General features: G+C 42.0%; 1 protein-coding gene across 7 annotated transcripts in view; it reads right to left on the bottom strand.

Annotated features, from left to right (window-relative positions):
• Nucleotides 1–16,927, bottom strand: part of HECTD4 (HECT domain E3 ubiquitin protein ligase 4) — a 179,161-nt gene extending 162,234 nt beyond the window's left edge. For all 7 annotated transcript variants that reach the window (XM_058531453.1, XM_058531450.1, XM_058531452.1 and 4 more), the window contains exon 1: nucleotides 16,644–16,927. In XM_058531453.1, coding sequence (XP_058387436.1) covers nucleotides 16,644–16,820 — 177 coding nt within the window. In that variant the 5' untranslated portion in view covers nucleotides 16,821–16,927. The remainder of the gene's footprint in view (nucleotides 1–16,643) is intronic.
• Between the last annotated feature and the right edge of the window lie 4,637 nt (nucleotides 16,928–21,564).

A 21,564-nucleotide genomic window follows, 5' to 3' on the forward strand; every position in this document is an offset into this window, starting at 1 on the left:
AGAATACATAAGAGAAAACATATAAAATATATAATTAAAATACCCCTTTTGTAAAAATTTTGTGTGTGTGTGAGGAAGATCAGCCCTGAGCTAACATCTGCCAATCTTCCTCTTTTTGCTGAGGAAGACTGGCCCTGGGCTAACATCCGTGCCCATCTTCCTCTACTTTATATGAGACGCCGCCACAGCATGGCTTGCCAAGCGGTGCGTCGGTTCGCGCCCGGGATCCGAACCTGCGAACCGCAGGCCGCTGCAGCGCGCACTTAACCACTTGCGCCACTGAGCCGGCCCTGTAAAAAATATTTTAAATTCAGTCTGCAGAAATAAATGGTACTTGGTCCTATATGTCTCTAGCAAAAATAACCAACAATATTACTCTTGTTGAAGACAAGATTGAGACACTACCATTATTCAACTATATGAATAAAGACAAAGATCTTGGTTTTCTAGGTTTTAAAGAACTTGAGGGATAATATCTATTCATTCATGACAATACATGATTTTAGAATGCAACATGCCAACAAAAACTTCAGGGATCCAACACTTGAAATGAATAATGTTTCAATATCAAAGTTTTTCCCACACATATTTTCATTAAATGCCATATGCCAGTTGCTGTTCTGGGGGCTTAATCCAATTTATCTCACTTAGTCTTCTCATTTACCCTCGAAATAGGGCATTTCATACCCAAGGAATAGAAGTTCTGACAAGTGGCAGAGCTGGGCTAAAAGTTGGCTAGATGTGTCAATGCCAAAGCCTACAGGCTTAACCACTAGGCTTGCTCTCTGTATCTACACATCCCCTAAAGACTCCTGCATTTTGAAGTTCCAGGTTATTTATCTGTCACTGACTCAGTATACCATCTTTCTTTAAATCCCAGAGGGCACGATATTCTGTACAGCCCCATATATTAACATTCATTTTAAAAACAACAGGCAAAGAAAGAGCCATACAATATAATTTTATGCACATTTAAAAACCAGTCCTGTGCAACATATATATTTGTTTATCACATAAGTGCCTGTTTAACTCCAGAAGCAGGAAGGGTGACGTTTCAGCACCAAATAGAACTATTTAGAGAAAGATGAATCTGTAGGATCAAAATTTGGGAGAACTGTTCTAGTTCTAGTCAACACTGTATGTCCCCAATTTTGTGGAATTACCACACAGTCTTGCAACCAGAGAATCTCTGAACTAAAAAGTCCTCTGTCTCCTTTGCCATGGTACTTGAAGTATCTGTCTGTATTCTCTGGAACTGTGCTATAACTATACGTATCTGTTTGAAAAGATTCATTGTTTTAGTTATTTCAAAGCTTTCCCACTGGTCTGCTAACAGAGCTAAAACTGCCCTTGGTAATATGGCTATTTTTGTTTTCTAATATGCTAACTTTCTAAGTATTTGATACTTTAATATTCTCAAAAATATCACCTCTATTACCTGCGTGGACTGTTGCCTTATGGAAGCTCATTTCACCCAGAGGGAAGAGCAAAGGCTCTGAGGAGGGGGGCCTTTGGGAACAGCCAGCCTGAGCTATGATGAATACCAGGAGGCCAAGGTGGCTGCAGTGGAGAGAAGGGAAGGAGAGGCGTCGTAGGAGCTGGGGTCAGAGAGGAATCTGCTATGCATCGGCTTGTATGTGCATTGAATACTTCCAGTGGGGTGGGGGGTGTCACTGACCAGCTAGTAACACTGGCTGCTGCACAGGAGGGGAGGCTAGGAAGGAGACTTTTCCTTGAATTCCCTTTTGAACCGCTGGAATCTTGAACCATGTGTTGCTTTCTTAAAAATTTTGATTAAATAAAGCACCTCATGAAGCAACAGACTACACATATAATTTATGTACATGATCAGAAATATGAACTTAATTACGCATATAAAAATGAACAATGAGGGCTAGCCCCAGTGGCCTAGTGGTTAAGTTCGGCATGCTCCGCTCCAGCGGCCCAGGTTCGGTTCCCAGGCACGGACCTACACCACTCGTCTGTCAGTGGCCATGCTGTGGTGGCAGCTCACATACAAAAAGAGGAAGATTGCCAGCGGATGTTAGCTCAGGGCAAATCTTCCTCAGCAAAAAAATAAAAAAACAACAATGAAACAATCTTATCAATCATACAATTAAAGCATAGTTCTGAAGCCTCTCATCTGACTTACAGTAAATAAACCTAGACGGTCATATGTGTGTGTTGTAGCATACTTAAAGAGAAAAATCTCACTATTTATAAAAACTATTTCTCTAATTGTGTGTGTGTGTGTGTGTGTGTGTGTGTGTGTGTGTGTGTGTGTGAGAGAGAGGAAGATTAGCCCTGACCTAACATCCATTACCAATCCTCCTCTTTTTGCTGAGGAAGATTGGCCCTGGGCTAACATCCGTGCCTATCTTTCTCTACTTTAAATGGGACGCCGCCACAGGATGGCTTGACAAGCAGTGCATCGGTCCACACCAGGATCCCAACCTGAGAACCCTGGGCTGCCGCCGCCGAAGCAGAGCACTCGAACTTAACCACTATGCCACCAGGCCGGCCCCCTATTTCTCTAATTTTTAAAACTTTTCAACGGGATTGACTAAATATCCAACAATAGAGGACTGGGTAAATAAATCATGGAACTTCCATATGAGGAAATACCACGCAGGCCTTAATATCTATGCAGGTATAACAAACTATATTCTCAACATGACTGAATGTTTTGGAGAAATGCCACCCAAAGAACGTCAATGTTAAGTGAAAAAGGCAAGACACAAAATATACATATAATGTTCTTGATTTCTTAAAATATGTCTATGTTTAAGTGTACAGGTGTAGAAAAATGTCTGGAGGGAAACACATGAAAATATTATGTGTATTTATTTATGAATGATTTTCTTCTTTATACTTTTTTTACACCTTACAAATTTTCTAAAATTCTAACATTTTAATTTTTTAAATTTTAAGCATTTTGTAATGTTTTAAGTAAATTATGATTAATAGCCTTATTATGCTAATCAGTAACTAGATTATGCTCAATACAATAATATGACTTTTGTGACAGTTCCAATCCTCAAGGTACTGCCACTCAATAAAAACTAGTAGGGGCTGGCCCAGTAGCGTAGTGGTTAAGTTCACGTGCTCTGCTTTGGCGGCCCGGGGTTCGCACATTTGGATCCCCGGCGTGGACCAACGCACCGCTTATCAAGCCATGCTGTGGTGGCGTCCCATATAAAGTAGAGGAAGATGGGCACAGATGTTAGCCCAGGGCCAATCTTCCTCAGCAAAAAGAGGAGAATTGGCATCGGATGTTAGCTGAGGGCTAATCTTCCTCACACAAAAAAATAAAATAAAATAAAAGCTGGTAAATGGACATACTTCACTGAAAACCCTGAAAAAAAAATCTCTACATGAAAATGTTCAAAATACAGAGAATTGGGGGCCGGCCCGGTGGCATAGTGGTTAAGTTCACATGCTCCGCTTTGGCAGCCTGGGGTTCGCAGGCTCGGATCCCGGGTGTGGACCTACACACCACTCATCAAGCCATGATGTGGTGACATCCCACATACCAAAAATAGAGGAGGATGGGCACGGATGTTAGCTCAGGGCCAATATTCCTCAAAAAAAAAAAAAAAATAGAATTGTACTCAAGTTTACTACCTAATCACAGAACAACTAAGTTAAACAAAAATTCATTCAAATTCATTACAATTTTTAGAATGATGTTCAAAGCAAGGTATTCTCAATTAACTCCCTCTAATCTAGCTGTTTTCAGAAATCTCTCAGGGAGTCATTATTCTCTAGGCAAAATTCATTACACTCTATACAAAATCAAAGGTCTTGATCCCATACTGCTTATCCACATTCCAGCATTAGCAACATTTATTACAGCTGTTGGGATATGTTCTCTCTTATCTAAAACGCAAAGTATAATTGCAACTAAAATTCCTAGTCTCACCTGAACTATTTTAATTCATCAAAAACAACTGCCTATTCTTATTCTCTACTAACGAATTTTTCCTCACCTGTTTCCTCAACCCATGATATTATTCATTAAATCACACTCTTGCACACATTTTAAATGCCCCTTTTAACATTCAGTTCAATCAGCATCCAATGTTCAAGCTCCTACTATATTAGTAGGTACTCAATGATGTATAATATGAAGTGGTTGCTGTCAAAGAGCTTATAATATAGTAAGGGATATCAAGCAGGCAAACAAATAACTTTAATATATATAAGGCAGTGCTATAGAAATACAGAAAAGAGAGTGACTGTTTCTAACTGTAGGCATCATGAAAATTTCATGTAGGAGTGGCATGTGATCCGCATCTTGGGGGATACAGAGCAGGGTTCCAAAAGTGGAGGTGAGGTTCCCCAGGGCAACGGAACCCCATGAGCCAAGATTGTGGGAAAGAATGTAGAAAATGAGTTTGTAAAATATAGAGACCAGGATGGGGTGGGGCAGTGTTAGGGCAGAATGAGATATGACTGGAAAGGTAGACTGGAGCCAAATCATAGCTACCTTGAATTATGATTTTATTTTGCAGGAAATGGGAAGCCACTGAAGTCTGGGCAAGGAGGTAACATAACTGTGTTTCAGGAAGATTACTCTGACAACCTTGTGTAGGCTGGGCTCCGTAGCTCTTATTTAACATAGCTGCCATTCACGACTGTCTCAGAGATAACAGGTTATCAAGATCAAGTGCTACCTAAAGCAGAGGTACCATGGAAAATCACTCAGAAGAAGTGAACTAGAGTCCTAATCCCAGCGCTAACTAATCACACAACTTTGGACAAATCACTTTGCTTCTCTAAGTCTTTTTTCCTAAAATAATATCTCCGCTACTGCCTCATAGAGCCACTGAAAGGAGAAAATGAAAACAGTATAGGGGCCGGCCCCGTGGCCTGATGGTTGGGTTCGTGCACTCCACTTCAGCAGCCCGGGGTCGTGGGTTTGGATCCCAGGTGCGGACCTACACCACTCATCAGCCATGCTGTGGCAGCGACCCACATGCAAAATGGAGGAAGACGGGCACAGATCTTAGCTCAGGGTGAATCTGCCTCAGCAAAAAAAGAAAAAGAAGAAAAAGAGAACAATATATATGAAAGCCCCTGGAAGGCTTGCTGGCCATAGGTCTCTGTCACAACTATTCAACTCTGTGTGGTAGTATGAAGGCAGACAATATGTAAATGAATAGGCTGGCTATGTCCCATAAGACCTTGAGGGCTACAATTTGCTGACCTCTGCATAGAGAAATGCTGCCCAATAGAAATATGTGAAAAACATATGGAATTTAACACTTTCCAGTAGCCACATTTATTTATTTATTTATTTATTTATTTATTTATTTTAAAGATTTTATTTATTTTTTCCCCCCAAAGCCCCAGTGGATAGTTGTATGTCGCAGCTGCACATCCCTCTAGTTGCTGTATGTGGGACTCGGCCTCAGGATGAACGGAGAAGTGGTGCCTCAATGCGCACCCGGGATCCGAACCCAGGCCACCAGCATCGCAGCGCGCGCACTTAACCACCAAGCCACAGGGCCGGCCCAGTAGCCACATTTAAAAAGGTAAAAAGAAATAGATGAAATTAATTTTAGTATTTTTTAATTTAATATTTTACTTAACCCATTATATCCAAAATATTATCAACATTTAATCAATTTAGATATTACTAGTGAGATATTTTACATCTTTTTTTTGTTGTTGCATGAAGTCTTCAAAATCTGATGTCTATTTTACACTTTTAGCACATTTCAATTCTGACTAGCCACATGTGGGTGGCAGGTATCGACTGGACAGCACAGCTCTAGAGGCTATTTAAGAAAAACTGCTAAACTATGACAATACAAATGTAAAATGACAATTTGAACAATAAAAGAAACCACAAGCATATAATTGTACTCTATAGAGAAGATGAAAGCAAAGTGAATTTCAGACTTTAAAAATAATGTTTCTCCTGGGACAGCAACTGTTACTGCTTCAGGCCACCTGTTTAAAATGGTTCATTACTACCGTATAAGATATCAATATGAAGTATGTTAACGAATTTTTATTCACATAGCTTCAGCTGACCAACATTCTCCCCAGACAATGGGGAAAAACCTAAAATATTTGGTGAACAAAGAACTGTTCTATTTCGAAAGAACTGCTTGTCACTTTTTAGCAGACACTTTCTTTTCTTTTTTTAAAAAAACAGCTTCCTTGTTAATGATACCATGTTTGGCAAATGGGCAAAAAACAGATCACCCAAGAAGACTATTACTAACTAATAGCTTGCAGTCAGTAGGTAATGGAAAAATTTGTAGGAGGATAATATTTTCTACCACAGAAAATATTAAGAACTTTCCAAAATGTGGTCACTTTTATTTCAGACAATTGCAAACTATGCTGGTCTTCAGCAAACTTTGACTGAAAAGGGAGAGATGCTGGCAGAAAGAGAGTCTATCTCAGGGGTCCCTAACCCTCTACAGTTTGGTGAAGCCTGTCAACCCTCTCAGATAACATTTTTAAATGCATAAAATAAAATACATGGGGTTATAAGAAGCCAACTACGGTATACTAAAATATAGTTACCAAAATACTTTAAAAAGAAACTTGTGGGGCCGGTCCAGTGGCATAGCGGTTAAGTTCGCACGCTCTGCTTCAGCAGCCCAGGGTTCGTGGGTTCGGATCCCGGGCGCGCACTGACGCACCGCTTGTCAAGCCATGCTGTGGCGGCATCCCATATAAAGTAGAGGAAGATGGGCATGGATGTCAGCCCAGGGCCAGTCTTCCTCAGCAAAAGGAGGACAGGCATCGAATGTTAGCTCAGGGCAAGTCTTCCTCACAAAAAAAAAAAAAAAACTTGTGATACGAGTAGAGGAGCTTCTTATTAGCACATTGAATAACAAGATCTAACATTTACCAAAATATCTAAGTGATGGTGTGCATAAACAATACTTCAAGATATGTTCCACAACTATAATATGATATAAAAATATCTATAACCTCTACTGGTTACAAAAGCACAGGTACTAGGGTTTGTTGACTACATTCATAATCCAAGGAAATGCTGAATTTCAGCTAAACATATGAGTCTATAAAGATATAATTTTTCACATCCCAGTTCACAGACTCCCTGAATTCTATTCATGGATCCCATGGATCCCTGAATTCTATTCAAGTTCAGAACCCCCGAGGGAAAGGAAACTTTTCTTTATTATAAGCTCATCCAAAAAATGTTTCCTCCAAAGTTCCTTTTTTTACCTCTTTTTTTACCTTTCCACCCATTTTGTTCCTTTCTAGATTAAATAAACCAGTAGTTAGTTTCTTTCAGCTACACCACAACTGGATGATCAGGAAGAAATCAGTATCAAGAAATAAAAGGTAATTCTTCTAGTATGTACCACTGTTTTGATGAAAATATGTTGACAAAGATTCTCCTTTAACCTTCTTAATTATTTTATTTCAAGAGTAAGAAAAGCAAACATATCAATAGAGATAAGAGGTCCAGATTTTCTGTTCTGTCCTATAAATAGCTACATCTATCATATTAGACTTTGTTCATTTGAAATCAGTAATGCAAACTACAGAGCACAAAGCAAACACAGTAAACAAAGAAAAGATCCATTCCAAATGCAAGCTGAATGTTAATATTTTGTTGGTATAAAACCACTACTTGAATGACGCATCTGTAGTTATTAGCATTACCAAACCTACAATTTGCATAAAACAGTTTGCAAATTATGCATCTCCTTATTGTTAATCTAAAGTTGCTACACACTGTGCTATGACCTAGTAATTCAGCCAACTGCACCTTTCAGCAGAAACACTAGGGATTCAAGTGTGTCCACTCCAAAGTGTCCCATCATGGAACCTGAATTATTCTACAACTATGCTTAATAGCACTCTATAAACTCAAAGCTCCACACAAATATTCAACATTATTGGGAGAGGAATCATATCGCACTACAAGAATTCTTTCAATTATAAACTGTCAATAGTGACGGGTTGCAGAAACACACTTTAATAATTATACAAATTTATAATTTACCAAACTATATAAAAAAAATAACACTCCAAACACTAAAAATCTTTTGGCTTCCTAATAATATTATATTATTATTATAATATAGTATTATAATAGTATTATTGTATTTTATAATAATAATATATAAAAATATGAATTAAAGAAGAAAATAGTAAATAATTAATTAATATGGCTATTTCTGGATGGGGCAATCAAAGGATATTTCTTTTCTCTCTTACACTTTCAGGTCTTTTCTCTACTTTCTACAACATCCATGTAATACTTTTTTATAATCACAAAACTTTTACATAGTATAAAAATACAATCAACTTAATATCAGTTATTTTTCATATAGGTCAAAAAAATGTAGAATTACTCCCCATAATGGCACGTAAGAGAGAAAATTTAAGACAATCTGAGTCCAAATCATCTGCCTAACAACTGCTCTGCTCTCTCAATACACTTCAGGGGTCAGCATGTCTCTTCCCAGACTGGGCAGCTCCCTGGCTCTGCCAGCCTCTGGCAGCATCCCCAGACCATCAGAATAAGAAGCTGTTGCTCTCTCCTGCCTATATATGGCCATGGTCTGCATTAACTGGATTACTGACCAAAGTGAGTACGTGCTAGGAGGTGAAGGAGATCAAGCCACAAGACAGGTCCTCTGAAGTGAAGTGATAACAGCTAGGCAGCACTAACAGAAAGCTCTAGCTTCTTTTGGCTGACTATGGTTTGGCATGCACGTCCACATACCCAGTTACATCTATTGGACTCATCTTTTGGAGCAAAAGCCATTAGCTTAAGCAAATGATAAATTTAGGCAAATCCATGAGTTCTAAAATGGTCTCTATGAGGGTATGAGGAAAAAAGGTCATATCAAGCAGTTACTTGGGAGTATGAATTGGTCTAGTCACTTTGCGGAGCAATTTGGCAGCATCTATTAAAGTTTAAAATGGTCACCTATGACCCAGCAATTTCTACTCCTTGACAAATGCTCTAGAGAAATACTCCCACATGTGCACAAACAGGCATGAAGGATTGTTTCTAATAGTGAAAAGCTGAAAACAACCAAAATACCCATCGTGGTAGGCTGAATAATGGCCCCCTCAACATGTCCATGTCGTAATGCCCGGAACCTGTGAATCTGACCTTAGATGGCAAAAGGGACTTTGCAGGTGTGATTAAACTAAGGATCTTGAGATGGAGAGATTACCCTGGATTATCTGGGTGGGCCCTAAGTGAAATCACAAGTATCCTTGTAAAAGGATGCGAGAGGAGTCAGAGGAGAAGACAATGTGATGACAGATCAGAGACTAAGGTGGTGCACTTTGACGGTGGAGGAAGGAGCCACAAGCCAAGGAATACAGGTGGTCTCTAGAAGCTGTGGAACAGGCAAGGGAAAGGATTCTCCCCTAGAGCCTCCAGGAGGAACCAGATCTGCCAACACCTGACTTTAACCCAATGTGACTCATTTCAGACTTCCGATCTCCAGAAATGTAAGAGTAAATCTGTGCTGTTTTAAACTACTAAATTTGTGATAATCTTAGCATAGCAACAGGAAACTAAGACACCCATCACTAGGGAATGACTAAATAAACTACGGCATTTCTGGAGTCTTGTGCAGCACTTAAAAAAAAATGCAGTAGATCTATAAATGGAGACATAGATCAAAACATATCATTGAGGTTTTTTTAAAAAGCAAGTTACAGAAAGATATGTCTAGCATCACATCTTTTATGTAAAAAAGAAAAAATAATAAAAAGTGCTATGTATACACCCACACATAAACATGTGCAATCAAAAATGGCCTTGAAGGGGCCAGCCTGGTGGCATAGCAGTTAAGTTTGCACGTTCTGCTTCAGCAGCCCAGGGTTCACCAGTTCGGATCCTGGGCGCAGACCAACTCACCACTCGTCAAACCACACTGAGGGGGCGTCCCATATAGAAGAGCTATAACTCTACAACTATGATACACAACCATGAACTGGGGCTTTGGGGAGAAAAAAGAAAGAAAAAAAAAAAAGAGGAATATTGGCAACAGATGTTAGCACAGGGCCAATCTTCCTCAAAAAATAAATAAATAAATAAATAAACAAAAATGGTCTTGAAGAAAATACCAAAACAAAAAAAATATATCACTAATTTAATCAAGGTGGGGATTAGACGGAGACCAGGATTAGGGATGGTATAAGAATGTATTCACATAGTAGTTTAAAAAAATTTGATACATAAGCTGTGTTAAAAATGCAGGATCAAGGTACTAGTTACACAATTTCTGCAGTCTTCTCTCCTTTTGAAGCAACTATGCCTTTGTCCCATGGTTGATCACCTGCTGTTATTCACATTTGTCTACAACTATTGACTGAACATCTTACAAAGCAGACTACATTCCTTGTGTTCACCTACAACCACCATTGTAAAATGAGACGGAAAGAGAGGAAGGGAGGAGAAAGCATGGGGGCACTTGCAAGAATTGACAGCCCTTTCATAGTTATCACCACAGGTACCTCAGGACTTAGGAAAGAACAGGTGCCCAGCAATCCACCTAGCAGCCCTGGCCAACAGATGGTATTTTGTGACAGTCAATATGAAAGCCAGAAACACACATAATAATCCTAACTGATTTATTTAGCAAGACCTTAGGCATACAATTGGAGAAAAACTGAAATGAAGATTATCTATAATCTCATCTGCCTAGCCATAATGCAAACAAACTGGGAAGGAAGAAAATTCCAGAGAGATCATACACACAGAAAAAAACCTATCTCCACTACCCACTACTAGAAAAAAAAATTTCTGTTGATGGGATAGTTTCGCTTTCAAATACAATGGGTAGCTGACTGAATATGCATAAAATAACTTTCCAGCAACACAGCACCTTCTGAAGAGAGTTCATACACTGTAAGTACATAATCACATCCATCCTTATCTAATGCTTACATTAACCCTATTATCATCCCCCTCTTACAGATCACAAGGCAGTCTAACAATGGTTCTAGAGCCTGAACCCTGGGCTGGAGTCAGACAGATCTATTGTAGCCTCAGCTTTGCTACTAACCATATGACCTTTGTCAAGTTACTTCACTTCTGTGCCACAGTTTCCTCATTTGTACAATAAAAGTGACAACAGTACCAACCTCATAAGGTTTTTGTGAGGATTAAATGAGATAATGGGTGGGAAGAGCTTAGCACAGAGCCTGGCATGCAATATGCTGATGCTGTTGTCATGGTGGTAGGTAGAGGTAGTGACAATGATGACAAACTCGCAGTAGCAAAAAACAGGGATTACTAAAGGTATGGAACTTGCCCAAAGTCACACGGCTAGCAAGAGGCACAGCTAGATTCAATCCCAGTCTGACTCTTCACACGACTTGAACCTCTAGGCAATACTGCTTTCCACAGTCCTCCCGTACTTCATTCTAACTTCACAATTAACCTGCCGAGCCTGAGAGTTTTGCCCAAGCTCAAAGAGCACTGCGCCAAGATTCAGTGACTCTTATTCCAGTGCTCAATAATTACACGGTAATTAATTCTACTGGTGAACAAAGGTGGTTTATTCATTTATTCATTAACTCTTCTAAATCTAGAATTTAGAATTCTATAAAAGTACATAAATATTTTCCAAAGAATTTTGACCAAAGGATAAACAAGCTGGTAGTATCCTCCTAGGAGAATAGGTCAACACTTATAAACCTAAATATCATCTCAAAGATTTCCCTTGAGTGTATCATATGTATTGAAAGCCTTGACTATTTCAGCTGATCAGCTCCAAACCCAAATGCTCCTTCCCTTACAAGGCAAAAAACAAACAAAAAAACCTACTGAGACTTTTTTCACTTCCTAAATGATATCAGTAAAGCATTCTGAGCCTGTGTGGGTTTTGTTTGTTTTATTGAGATATAATTGGCATACAATAAACTGCACATATTTAAAGTGTACAAATTTATGTGTTTTGACATATGTATACATACAACCATGAAACCATTACCACAATCAAAATGGGGAACATAGCCATCACCTCAACAGTTTCCTCATGCTCCTTTGTAATCCCTTCTCCCATCCCTTCCTGCCTGCCTCCAATCCCAAGCAACCACTGATCTGCTTTCTGTCATTACAGATTAGTTTGCATTTCCTAGAATTTCATATAAATGGAATCTTACAGTATGTACTCCTGTTTGACTGGGTTCTTCCACTCAGCATAAATCCATGTTGTCGGTATCAACAGCTCATTTCTTTGTATTGTTGAGTAGTATTCCATTGGGTGGACATACCACACTTGTTTATCCATTCACCTGTCAATGGCCATTTTGATTGTTTTTTGCAATCACAAATAAAGCTGCCATACACGCTCCTGTTCAAGTCTCTGAATGGCATGGGGGTGGGGGGGGGGTTCTTATAAACAAACACAATGAAAAATGAGAAACACAAACCAAAATGCTTGGATTCAAAATTAATCTAAACTATGGGGTAAAAAATATCTTGGCGGGCCACCCTGTGGCTTAGTGGTTAAGTGGGTGCGCTCCGCTTCTGGCGGCCCAGGGTTCGGATCCCGGGCGCGCACTGACGTACTGCTTCTCTGGCCATGCTGAAGCCGCATCCCACATACAGCAACTAGAAGGCTGTGCAGCTATGACATACAACTATCTACTGGGGCTTTGGAGGAAAAAATAAATAAATCAAAAAAATTAAAAAATAAAAAAAATAATAATAATTTCTTGGGGCCAGCCCAGTGGTGTGAATGGTTAAGTGCACGTGCTCCCCTTTGGCACCCTGGGGTTCACAGGTTCAGATCCCAGATGCCGACCTACCCACCACTTATCAAGCCATGCTGTGGCAGGCGTCCCACATGTAAAATAGAGGAAGACGGGCACAGATGTTACCTCAGGGCCAATCTTCCTCAGCAAAATAATAATAATAATAGTAATAGTAATTTCCTACGTTTTTGCTTTCTGTCACAATATAAAATTAAAATAAATACAGATAGCTATTTTAAAGGCCAAGAAAAAGGCTCCCTCTGCATTTTTAGTTCACAAAGAATAGATTCAAAGTCCTTATCTACAAGGCCCCACTTAACTGCAGCCCTCGCCCCCATCTCCTATCATTCTCCTCTCTCCCTTTGCTTACTGGGCTCAGAGCTCCAAATTAAAGATGCCTCCCTCTCAGGGACTTGGCTCTTGGTGTCCTCCGTCTGGGATGTGCTTTCCCCAGTAGCCATATGGTACACTCTCTCACTTCCTCAGGTCTCTGCTCAAATGTCATCCTGGGCTTTCCTTTCCTGCTGCCCTATGTAAAACAGAGTCCTTCCCCACCATTACTCTCCATCCCCCTACCCAGCTATACTCTTCTCCACAGCACCTATCATTTGACTATATATATAGCATATATTTGATTATTTGTTATTGTCTATATCCTCCCACTAAAATAAAAGTCTTTAAGGACAAGGATTTTATTTCATCCCCTGCTATGACCCCAAAACCCAGGACAGTGGGCCCAGCTCATCTCTGAATTCCACAAATACTTGTTAAATGAATTTGTTGGTTAAACACTAGTTATTGATTTAAAAACAAAAACCTTCTGTTTAGAATTCACTGGGAAGAAAATTTTTAATTCAAATACTCTGCTCTTGCTTAAATTAAAATGCTAAGTCAATGTTGATCTACCTCTTAGGATGGGTTCTTTTTTCAGATTGACATTTAACTGTGACCAGCACTTACAGAGGGAAAAGAACACTGGAATTCAAAGGCAGGAAAGCCAGGGTCTAGTGATCTGCCCTGCCACGATTAGCTATGCTACCACGTCATAACCTCTCCTGATCTCAGACAACCTCTCTCTAAAACAATGGCAACAATTATCTCTCAGGGCCCTTTCTGCTCTAAAATTCTGTGACTCTATCGCAGCTAGTGCAGTCTTACGCATTAAGATTGCCAATCATAAGTTAGTCAGCTTAATTTGAGTCTCATCTCTCATAATCCAAAAGTGTTAATTGAAAGATTCTATATAACTACAAAATCATGTGAAAAATGGCCATTGTTCACCCAGATGTTCACTGGAAGGAGAGGCTTGGAAGAGTGTACTTCATAGGGGTGGTGGCATTTCAAAAGTTAGTTTTTAAAAAGTTGATGAGGGTCTGGCCTGGTGGCATAGTAGTTAAGTTCGCAGGCTCTGCTTTGGCGGCTCAGGGTTCGCAGGTTCGATCCCCGGTGCAGACCTAAGCACCACTCATCAAGCCATGCTGTGGTGGCACGCCACATACAAAACAGAGGAAGACGGGCACAGATGTTAGCTCAGGGCTGATCTTCCTCAGCAAAAAGAGGAAGATTGGCAACAGATGTTAGCTCAGGGCCAATCTTCCTCACCAAAAAAAAAAAAAAAAGTTGATGAACCTCTAATCTTCCTCAAATATGAAAAAGAGTAAGTTACTAGAAAGGAAATAAAGATATCTGTTTATTACCCTATCTTTAGCCAGTTATTAAATTTAAAATAATTACAAATCTGAGTATCATACATGCATGCAGGCAGTAGAATATCAAGATTAGGAGCAGAAGTGTTTGAGATCAGCAGACCTGGGTTAACGTCCAGTCTCTGTTTTCTAACTATGTGTGATCCTGAGCAAGTAGCATACCTGCTCTGCACTCGACTTGTTTCATCTGTACCACAGGTGCAATATTTATAATTGTTATAATGAGTAACAATATTTAGCTACTAGGATCCTTTTGAGAATTTAATAAGATGATGTCTGACACATAGGATACACTTGATCAATACTATTATTATTAAATAATTAAATGTGAATACACCTACACAAACACAAATCTAACAGCCACAAAAACATTCTTAGCTATCCATTTCTCCTGATACTATGTAGCCTGTATAACTACCATATGGAATGAAATGAAAAAAATTCTTCACTACTGCCAGTCACAAATGTTTATCAATCCTACACATATTGGTTTCTGAGAGGTCAGATCATAAATTTCTTTTTAAAGAGTTTTTTTAAATCTACCAGGCCAGAGGTTCTTTCTTTTACAAACATTCTTCTGTGGAAATAGCTGACAAATATTCAATACATTTATACAATAAACACTTTAGGAAAGCCAACTTAATAGCTCAGGGATTTTTAACTACTGCTACAATTTTTTAATCCTAAAGATAAACAAATTACATATATAAAATTTTTGGATCTGTGAACTTAGTCACTGAGGAACAAAGGGCATCCGTTTCCCACATTTCACATACAACAGAGCCAATTAAATCAAAAGATTCCACCATCACAGCATAACACCCCTTGAGTTTTCAAGCAGATAAGACACTCAGACACACCTTGCTTTTTATAGAATAAGCCCAAATGAGACATAATAAAACTATGATTCCATGTTAGGAATTCCCTACCAACTTGTATCCTCCTTTTTCTGGTGGCCAGACTGTAAAATAAGTCAATTAAGAGTTCACAATGGGATTGCTGCAACCTCAACCTCAAACCCAGACACAAAAACACAGCGGAACATATTCGCATCTCAAGCACGTCCAAAGGTCTCGGCCAAAGCGATCCGATTTGCCGTTTCCAGAAACACACAGTAATGGGTTTTAATCCATTTCTATAAATGTTCTTGTGCTGAAAAGCCAAAGTGCATGCAAAACCGCAAAACACAAAAGATTCCTCGCATTCCGTTTATAGCCAGAAGACAGGCCATCCTCTCTGCGCCCTACCCCAGAGAGTCCTCCCTGCGACAATAAGAATTTCATGACACCCCATGCTACCTACACATCAAAATGTCATCCCACCAGGTGGAGGGGGAGCAGTGCCAGTAACGGCTGGCCTCGATGAACCGATACAGCCAGGATTCCCACCTCTGGGCAAACACGAAACCAAGTGAAGTCGGTGGAAAGTTCCCATCAACCAAGCTTATTTGGTTTCCTCCTGCCCCCAAACCCAGCGGCACCATTGCTAGGATTTGCTCTTGCACCTGCCACGGCTCCTAAACCTGGGCTTCTCCGCGACCCCTGAGCTCACAAACAGGCCTCGCGGCCTAAAGCGCCCATGACCCTTGGCGGAGAGCGCCCGGAGGGCCGCTGTAGCATCCCCCTCGGTGTCCACACCCCCCGCTTCCCTGACAAAGGCCCCGTGTCCATCCGAGGCACGACACAGAGAAGTTGCTGGATTGCCCATCACGGACCGGCAGCTGCCACTACCCTCCTCCGAAAAAAACAAACAACTAAGGAAAAAACCCACACAGAACTGAGAAACGAAAGGGGGGGGATTACAGCGTTGAAATTAAAATGTCCCCAAAGCTCAGCAACCTGGGTGTGCCCTGGAGGTGAGTCCGGGGGCCCGGGGGGGAGGGGAGGGGGGTCCGGGGAGGCGGCGGCGGCTCCCGGGGCGTGCAGGCCGTGCCGGGGGAGAGTCTAATAAAATACCGGTGTCGGAACGTTCAAAACGAAACCACAGATGAAATCCCCGGCGGCGAGAGGCCCCCGCAGGGAGGCAGGCAGGCGGGCGGGCTGCAGACCTGCGGCCGCGGCTCCGCACCTGCCGCCCGCGCCCACACACACCTGCCCGGCAGCCGGGGGGCCTCGGGCTGGGGTGCGGCGGAGATGGCAGGGCTCGCCCCCGGGGACGCGGGGCGGCCGGGCTACCCTGACGGCGGAGGCCGGGGGCAGCCTCGCTCACCTCCAAGTCGGTGTCGGCGGCCTCCGGGGCCCCGAGGATCTCGCTGGGCAGCTCGGCCAGGTCGGTGACCCGGATCAGCCCGTCGTGCAGGAAGATGGTCTCCTCCTTCACCGAGAGCCACTGCGCCGAGTCCGCGGCCGCCGCCGCCGCCGCCGCCGCGGCCGCCGACGAGCCCATGGCCCCGGCTGAGGGGTTGCGGTGAGGAGCGCCGCCCGGCCGGGGAGAGCGCGAGGAGCCGCCGCGATCACCAGTCCATGGCAGCGGCCGCCGCGCCCGCCGCCGCGCCCCGCTCGCCGCCGCGCCCGTGCAGCTCCGCCCTAGGCGGTCCGAGCCGCCATCCCTCCACCCCCGGCCCCGGAGACCCCGGCCCCGCCGCCACTGCCGTCGCCGCCGCCGCCGCCCTGAAGACCAGGATCCGCCTCTGCCCCTCTGCAGCCAACTGTCAGTGAGACGCCATGTTGGGGGCGGGGCTCCCGGCATGCCCCGCGGAGCGGACAATACAGGCCCCGCCCGCCCGCCTGGCCCCGCCCCCTGCTGGTCGGGGTACCCAGGTCTGCAGGACGTCGGCGCCGCCTTTCCCTCCATCTTGCCCTCCGAGTGACTTCCCCCGCCCCTTCTTCCCCTAGCCCTTCTGGGGCGCCCTGGGTCTGCGGTGCACCTGAAGAAGAAGCCACTGCCTCCCCTCCTCCCCCTACTGAAGTATGCACTTCTCGCTTGGGCCAGAGCCCCCACCCTGGGCGGTGTATGGAGGTTCATTCCCTGATTTCACCTTTAAATGAGATATATGCAAAAATCTGGCAGAGTAGGGGCTGCACACCTGTTCGTAAGCACTTGGTAGAACTGCACAGTAGCTGCTTCATATTTGCTAAAAACACTAGTACCCAATAAGCACTCAAAACCCGGTGCAAATAAAGCACCTGTCACAATGCTTGGTGCCCAGTGTCTGGCACTTAATAAGCGCTCCCTGAGTGGCAGTTAAAGCTATTGTTATATTCCATCAATATTCAACAATGATTGACATACACCTTAAAAATATGTACGCCATCCCATTTTTATCAAAACGAGAAAGGAAAGAACTATATGCGTAGAGAAAAATGTGTGGAAGAATACATATCAAATTGTTAATGTTAGTTGCTGCACAGAGTGGGACTGGTCTGGAATGATTGAGGTGAGATTATCTTTGTATTGCTTTTATACTTAAAAATAAAGCACACTTTGGCATTTACCCAAAGGAGTTGAAAATATATGTCCACACAAAACCTGCACGCAGCTGTTCATAGCAGCTTTATTCATAATTGCCAAAACTTAGAAGTAGGTGAATGGATAAATAAACTGTGGTACGTCCAGACAATGGAATATTATTCAGCACTAAAAGGAGATGAGCTAACAAGCCATGAAAAGGCGTGGAGGAACCTAAAAGGCATATTACTAAGTGAAAGAGGCCTATCTGAAAAGGCTACATACTGTATGATTCCAATTACATGACATTCTGGAAAGGCAAAACTGTGGAGACAATGAAAAGATCAGTGGTTGCCAGGGGTTGGGTGGAGAGGGCAATGAATAGGCAGAGCACAGAGGATTTTAGGGCAATGAAAATGCTCTGTATGATACAATAATCATGGATACAAGTCATTCATTACACATCTGTCCAAACCCATAGAACGTACACAAGAGTGAAGGTAATGCAAACTATGGACTTTGGGTTATAATGATGTGTCAGTGTAGGTCCATCAGTTGTAACAGATGTATCTGTCTGGTGTTGGATGTTGCAAACGTGAGAGGCTATGCATGTGTGGGAGCAAGAAGTATCCGGGAAATCTCTGTACCTTCTCTTCAATTTTGCTGTGAACCTAAAACTGCTCTAAAAAATCAAGTTTACAAAAGAAGGAAGGGAGGGAGGGAGGGAAGGAAGAAGGAAGGGAGGGAGGGAGGGAAGGAAGAAGGAAGGGAGGGAGGGAGGGAAGGAAGCAGAACATTAAGGTGCATACACCCTTTGATCTAGCAATTCAACTTGGAGGAAATTGTCCAAAGGAAATAATCAGACCCATAGTCAAGACGTGTATACTTGGGATGTGCAACTCAGTATTGTTTACAAGAGGAAAAATTATAATCAGTCTAAATGTTCAACAATATGGGATTGGTTAACTATAACATGGTATATCCATAAGATAGAATATTATGAAGCCATTCTGAATCATGTTTATGAAGAATATTAATACAAGTGAATGTTCATGATATATTACTACATGGATAAAACCAGGCTAAAATAGTAAGAAATTTTCAAATTGTGTTTACAGTATGACTGCACTTTTTAAATTACATGTGTGTATGACTATAGGCATTAAATAAAAGACAGGGAAGGTGTCACTCCTGCTAACATTTGGGTGAATCTCAGCAGTGCATTTACAGGTGACTGGGGGATTTGTGGTTTGTGCTTTGGAATGTTTTCCAAGTTTTCTTCCTAGAGGATATGTTACTTTTGAAAAAAGCAAAAAATTTTTTAAAAAAAGCTATTGAGCACTTAGGAGTCAGATACATCCATTCATTTATCCATCATAACACCCTTCAGAGTATTCATTAATAGCCCCATTTTACAAGGAAGTGAGACTCAGAATTAAGTGACTTGCACCTGCCTAGGAATTGGCAGAATCGAGATTCGAACCTATAGCTGGCTCCATCCTGCACTGCCTCCCTCCCAAATAAATAATTTATATACATTGCACTGTTACAACAATCTCATGCTCCTTACAATGACCGTGAATTTCATTTTCATGATATTTATTCCACAAGCATTTGTTAAGCCCCTAGTAGGTGTCAAATCCTGGGAGGTATATAGAATGGAGATACAATATATCTGAATTCCTGAAATAATACATGAAAAATTGACTCCCTGCTTTCAAAGAGCTGGACAGCTATTCTAACATATATAGAAAGTAGTCCACAGGGAGATGGCTATTCTCTTATTCATTCAACCAATATTTCTCGATTCCTGCCACATGACAGACATGTGATAGAATGGCCATTTCATAAATCCTCACGACAACCCTCTGAGAGATGTAGCATTACCCCCACTTTCAGCTGGGAAACCGAGGCTCAGTTGGATGCTTTGCTCAGTGTCTTACAGCCAGTAAACATCAAAGCTCAGATCTGAACTCATGTCTGTCTGATTCTACCATCCCAGCTTCTTTACTTTGGCTGTAAAGAAATCCCTTCATTCCTTTTGCTCACAACTTCCAAACCTAATGACAACATCACAATTTTTGAATGCTCAGGTTTTTAAATCTAAAAAACCATCTTGTTGCCCCGTGGCTTAGTGGTTAAGTGAGCGCGCTCCGCTGCTGGCGACCCGGGTTCGGATCCCGGGCTCACGCCTACGCGCTGCTTCTCCGGCCATGCTGAGGCCGCGTCCCACATACAGCAACTAGAAGGATGTGCAGCTATGACACACAACTATCTACTGGGGCTTTGGGGGGGGAAATAAATAAATAAAAAATCTTTAAAAAAAAAAAAAACCATCTTGTGTAGCTCAGAGAAAAATTCTTCTGCTCTTATTGTTAATATTTAGAGATCAAGAATCAAGATGCCCAGGAACTATTGTCCTTCCCCCAAGTTAATGAGAACAGCACATATCCAGGGCTTAAACTCTTTAGACTGCATAATGAATAGTTATTTAATATTTTAGCAACAGTAATTAATTAGTCATAGGACTGCATGGCTGCCACTGTACCATGACGAGGCAGCTGATGAATTAATATTTATAGAACCCCCTCTGGAGAAAGACCATTTACAGGGAATTTCTAGAACAGATCAGCAAGACAAAGAAAGTCCCTGGTCAGAAGAACTCTATGCTGGAAGCCTGGAGGCAGAGAATCCACATTTAGTCAAGACAACACACATACACGCATACACCAGGCACACAGGAAACATCCCTTCATAGAATCATAGAAAAGAAAAGCTTGTGGTTTATGACTTTGCTACAGACTTGCTCTTTCCACCCTTCTATTCAAGAATGGGGGATCAGGATGGGAAAAGGAGCAAGAGAAGATGTTGGATGAGCAACCCTAAGTCAGATGCAAAGAAGAAGCATGAGAAAGCAGGAAGAATAGCTCTTGGTAGGTTGGACGTCAGTTACCCCTGGGAGGCATCTCCCCAAGAGAAAGCAAGCTTGTTGATGGAGACCATCTCCCTGTTGCCCCAGCTGCTGATGTGATGTTCACTGGCCTTGGCTCAAGCTGGGGCCCCTCTGGGATTTTGCAATATCTCTCTTTTCTGCAGGCTTTTGTGCACCAGCTGACTGTCTAAAATGAGTCTGTAATCCTTACCAGGTCCACAAAAATGTGAGTGTGGCGTGAAGATAAGAGGTCCTTGATAAGCCTTAATAGAGCTTGAAATAGCTTTAAACAAAGCAGCCATGTTAATTTTTAAGCCCTTTCAAAACACCAAGGAAAAAAAACACATCTGCTAAATTGACACACACACACACTGACAGAATCTGTGGGAGAGATTGATTATTTCCATCTCACTAATCACGGGCTCAAAGAGGAAACACACATACCTACTCAAAATCTTTTTTCCAAGTCATCTGGTAGGCCCTATTGTTTTTTTCTTTAATTTCAAGGAAGATTATTTCAGCTGATGGGTGGGTCTATGAGGTAGCAGGGAAAGGAAATCGGATGAAAGAGATATTTGAAAATGAAGAGAGAGAATTCTCCTTGGAGCTCTCTGGAATTACCATAACTAGGGGTTAAGCCTCCGCATTGATGAAAAGCCCAAAGATGAAGCAGCATTAAATGCAGTTCTCATTGGAGAAATCAGCACCACGGAACTCCGAGAGATGCCACGTCCTGCAGCGTCCCCTTGTGGGCACAAGAGTCCTTGCTGCACCAGGATTTCCAGTTCTGACTTGCAAATTTGCAAACCC

Source organism: Diceros bicornis, chromosome 35, assembly GCF_020826845.1.
Source record: "Diceros bicornis minor isolate mBicDic1 chromosome 35, mDicBic1.mat.cur, whole genome shotgun sequence".
NCBI lineage: Eukaryota > Metazoa > Chordata > Mammalia > Perissodactyla > Rhinocerotidae > Diceros > Diceros bicornis.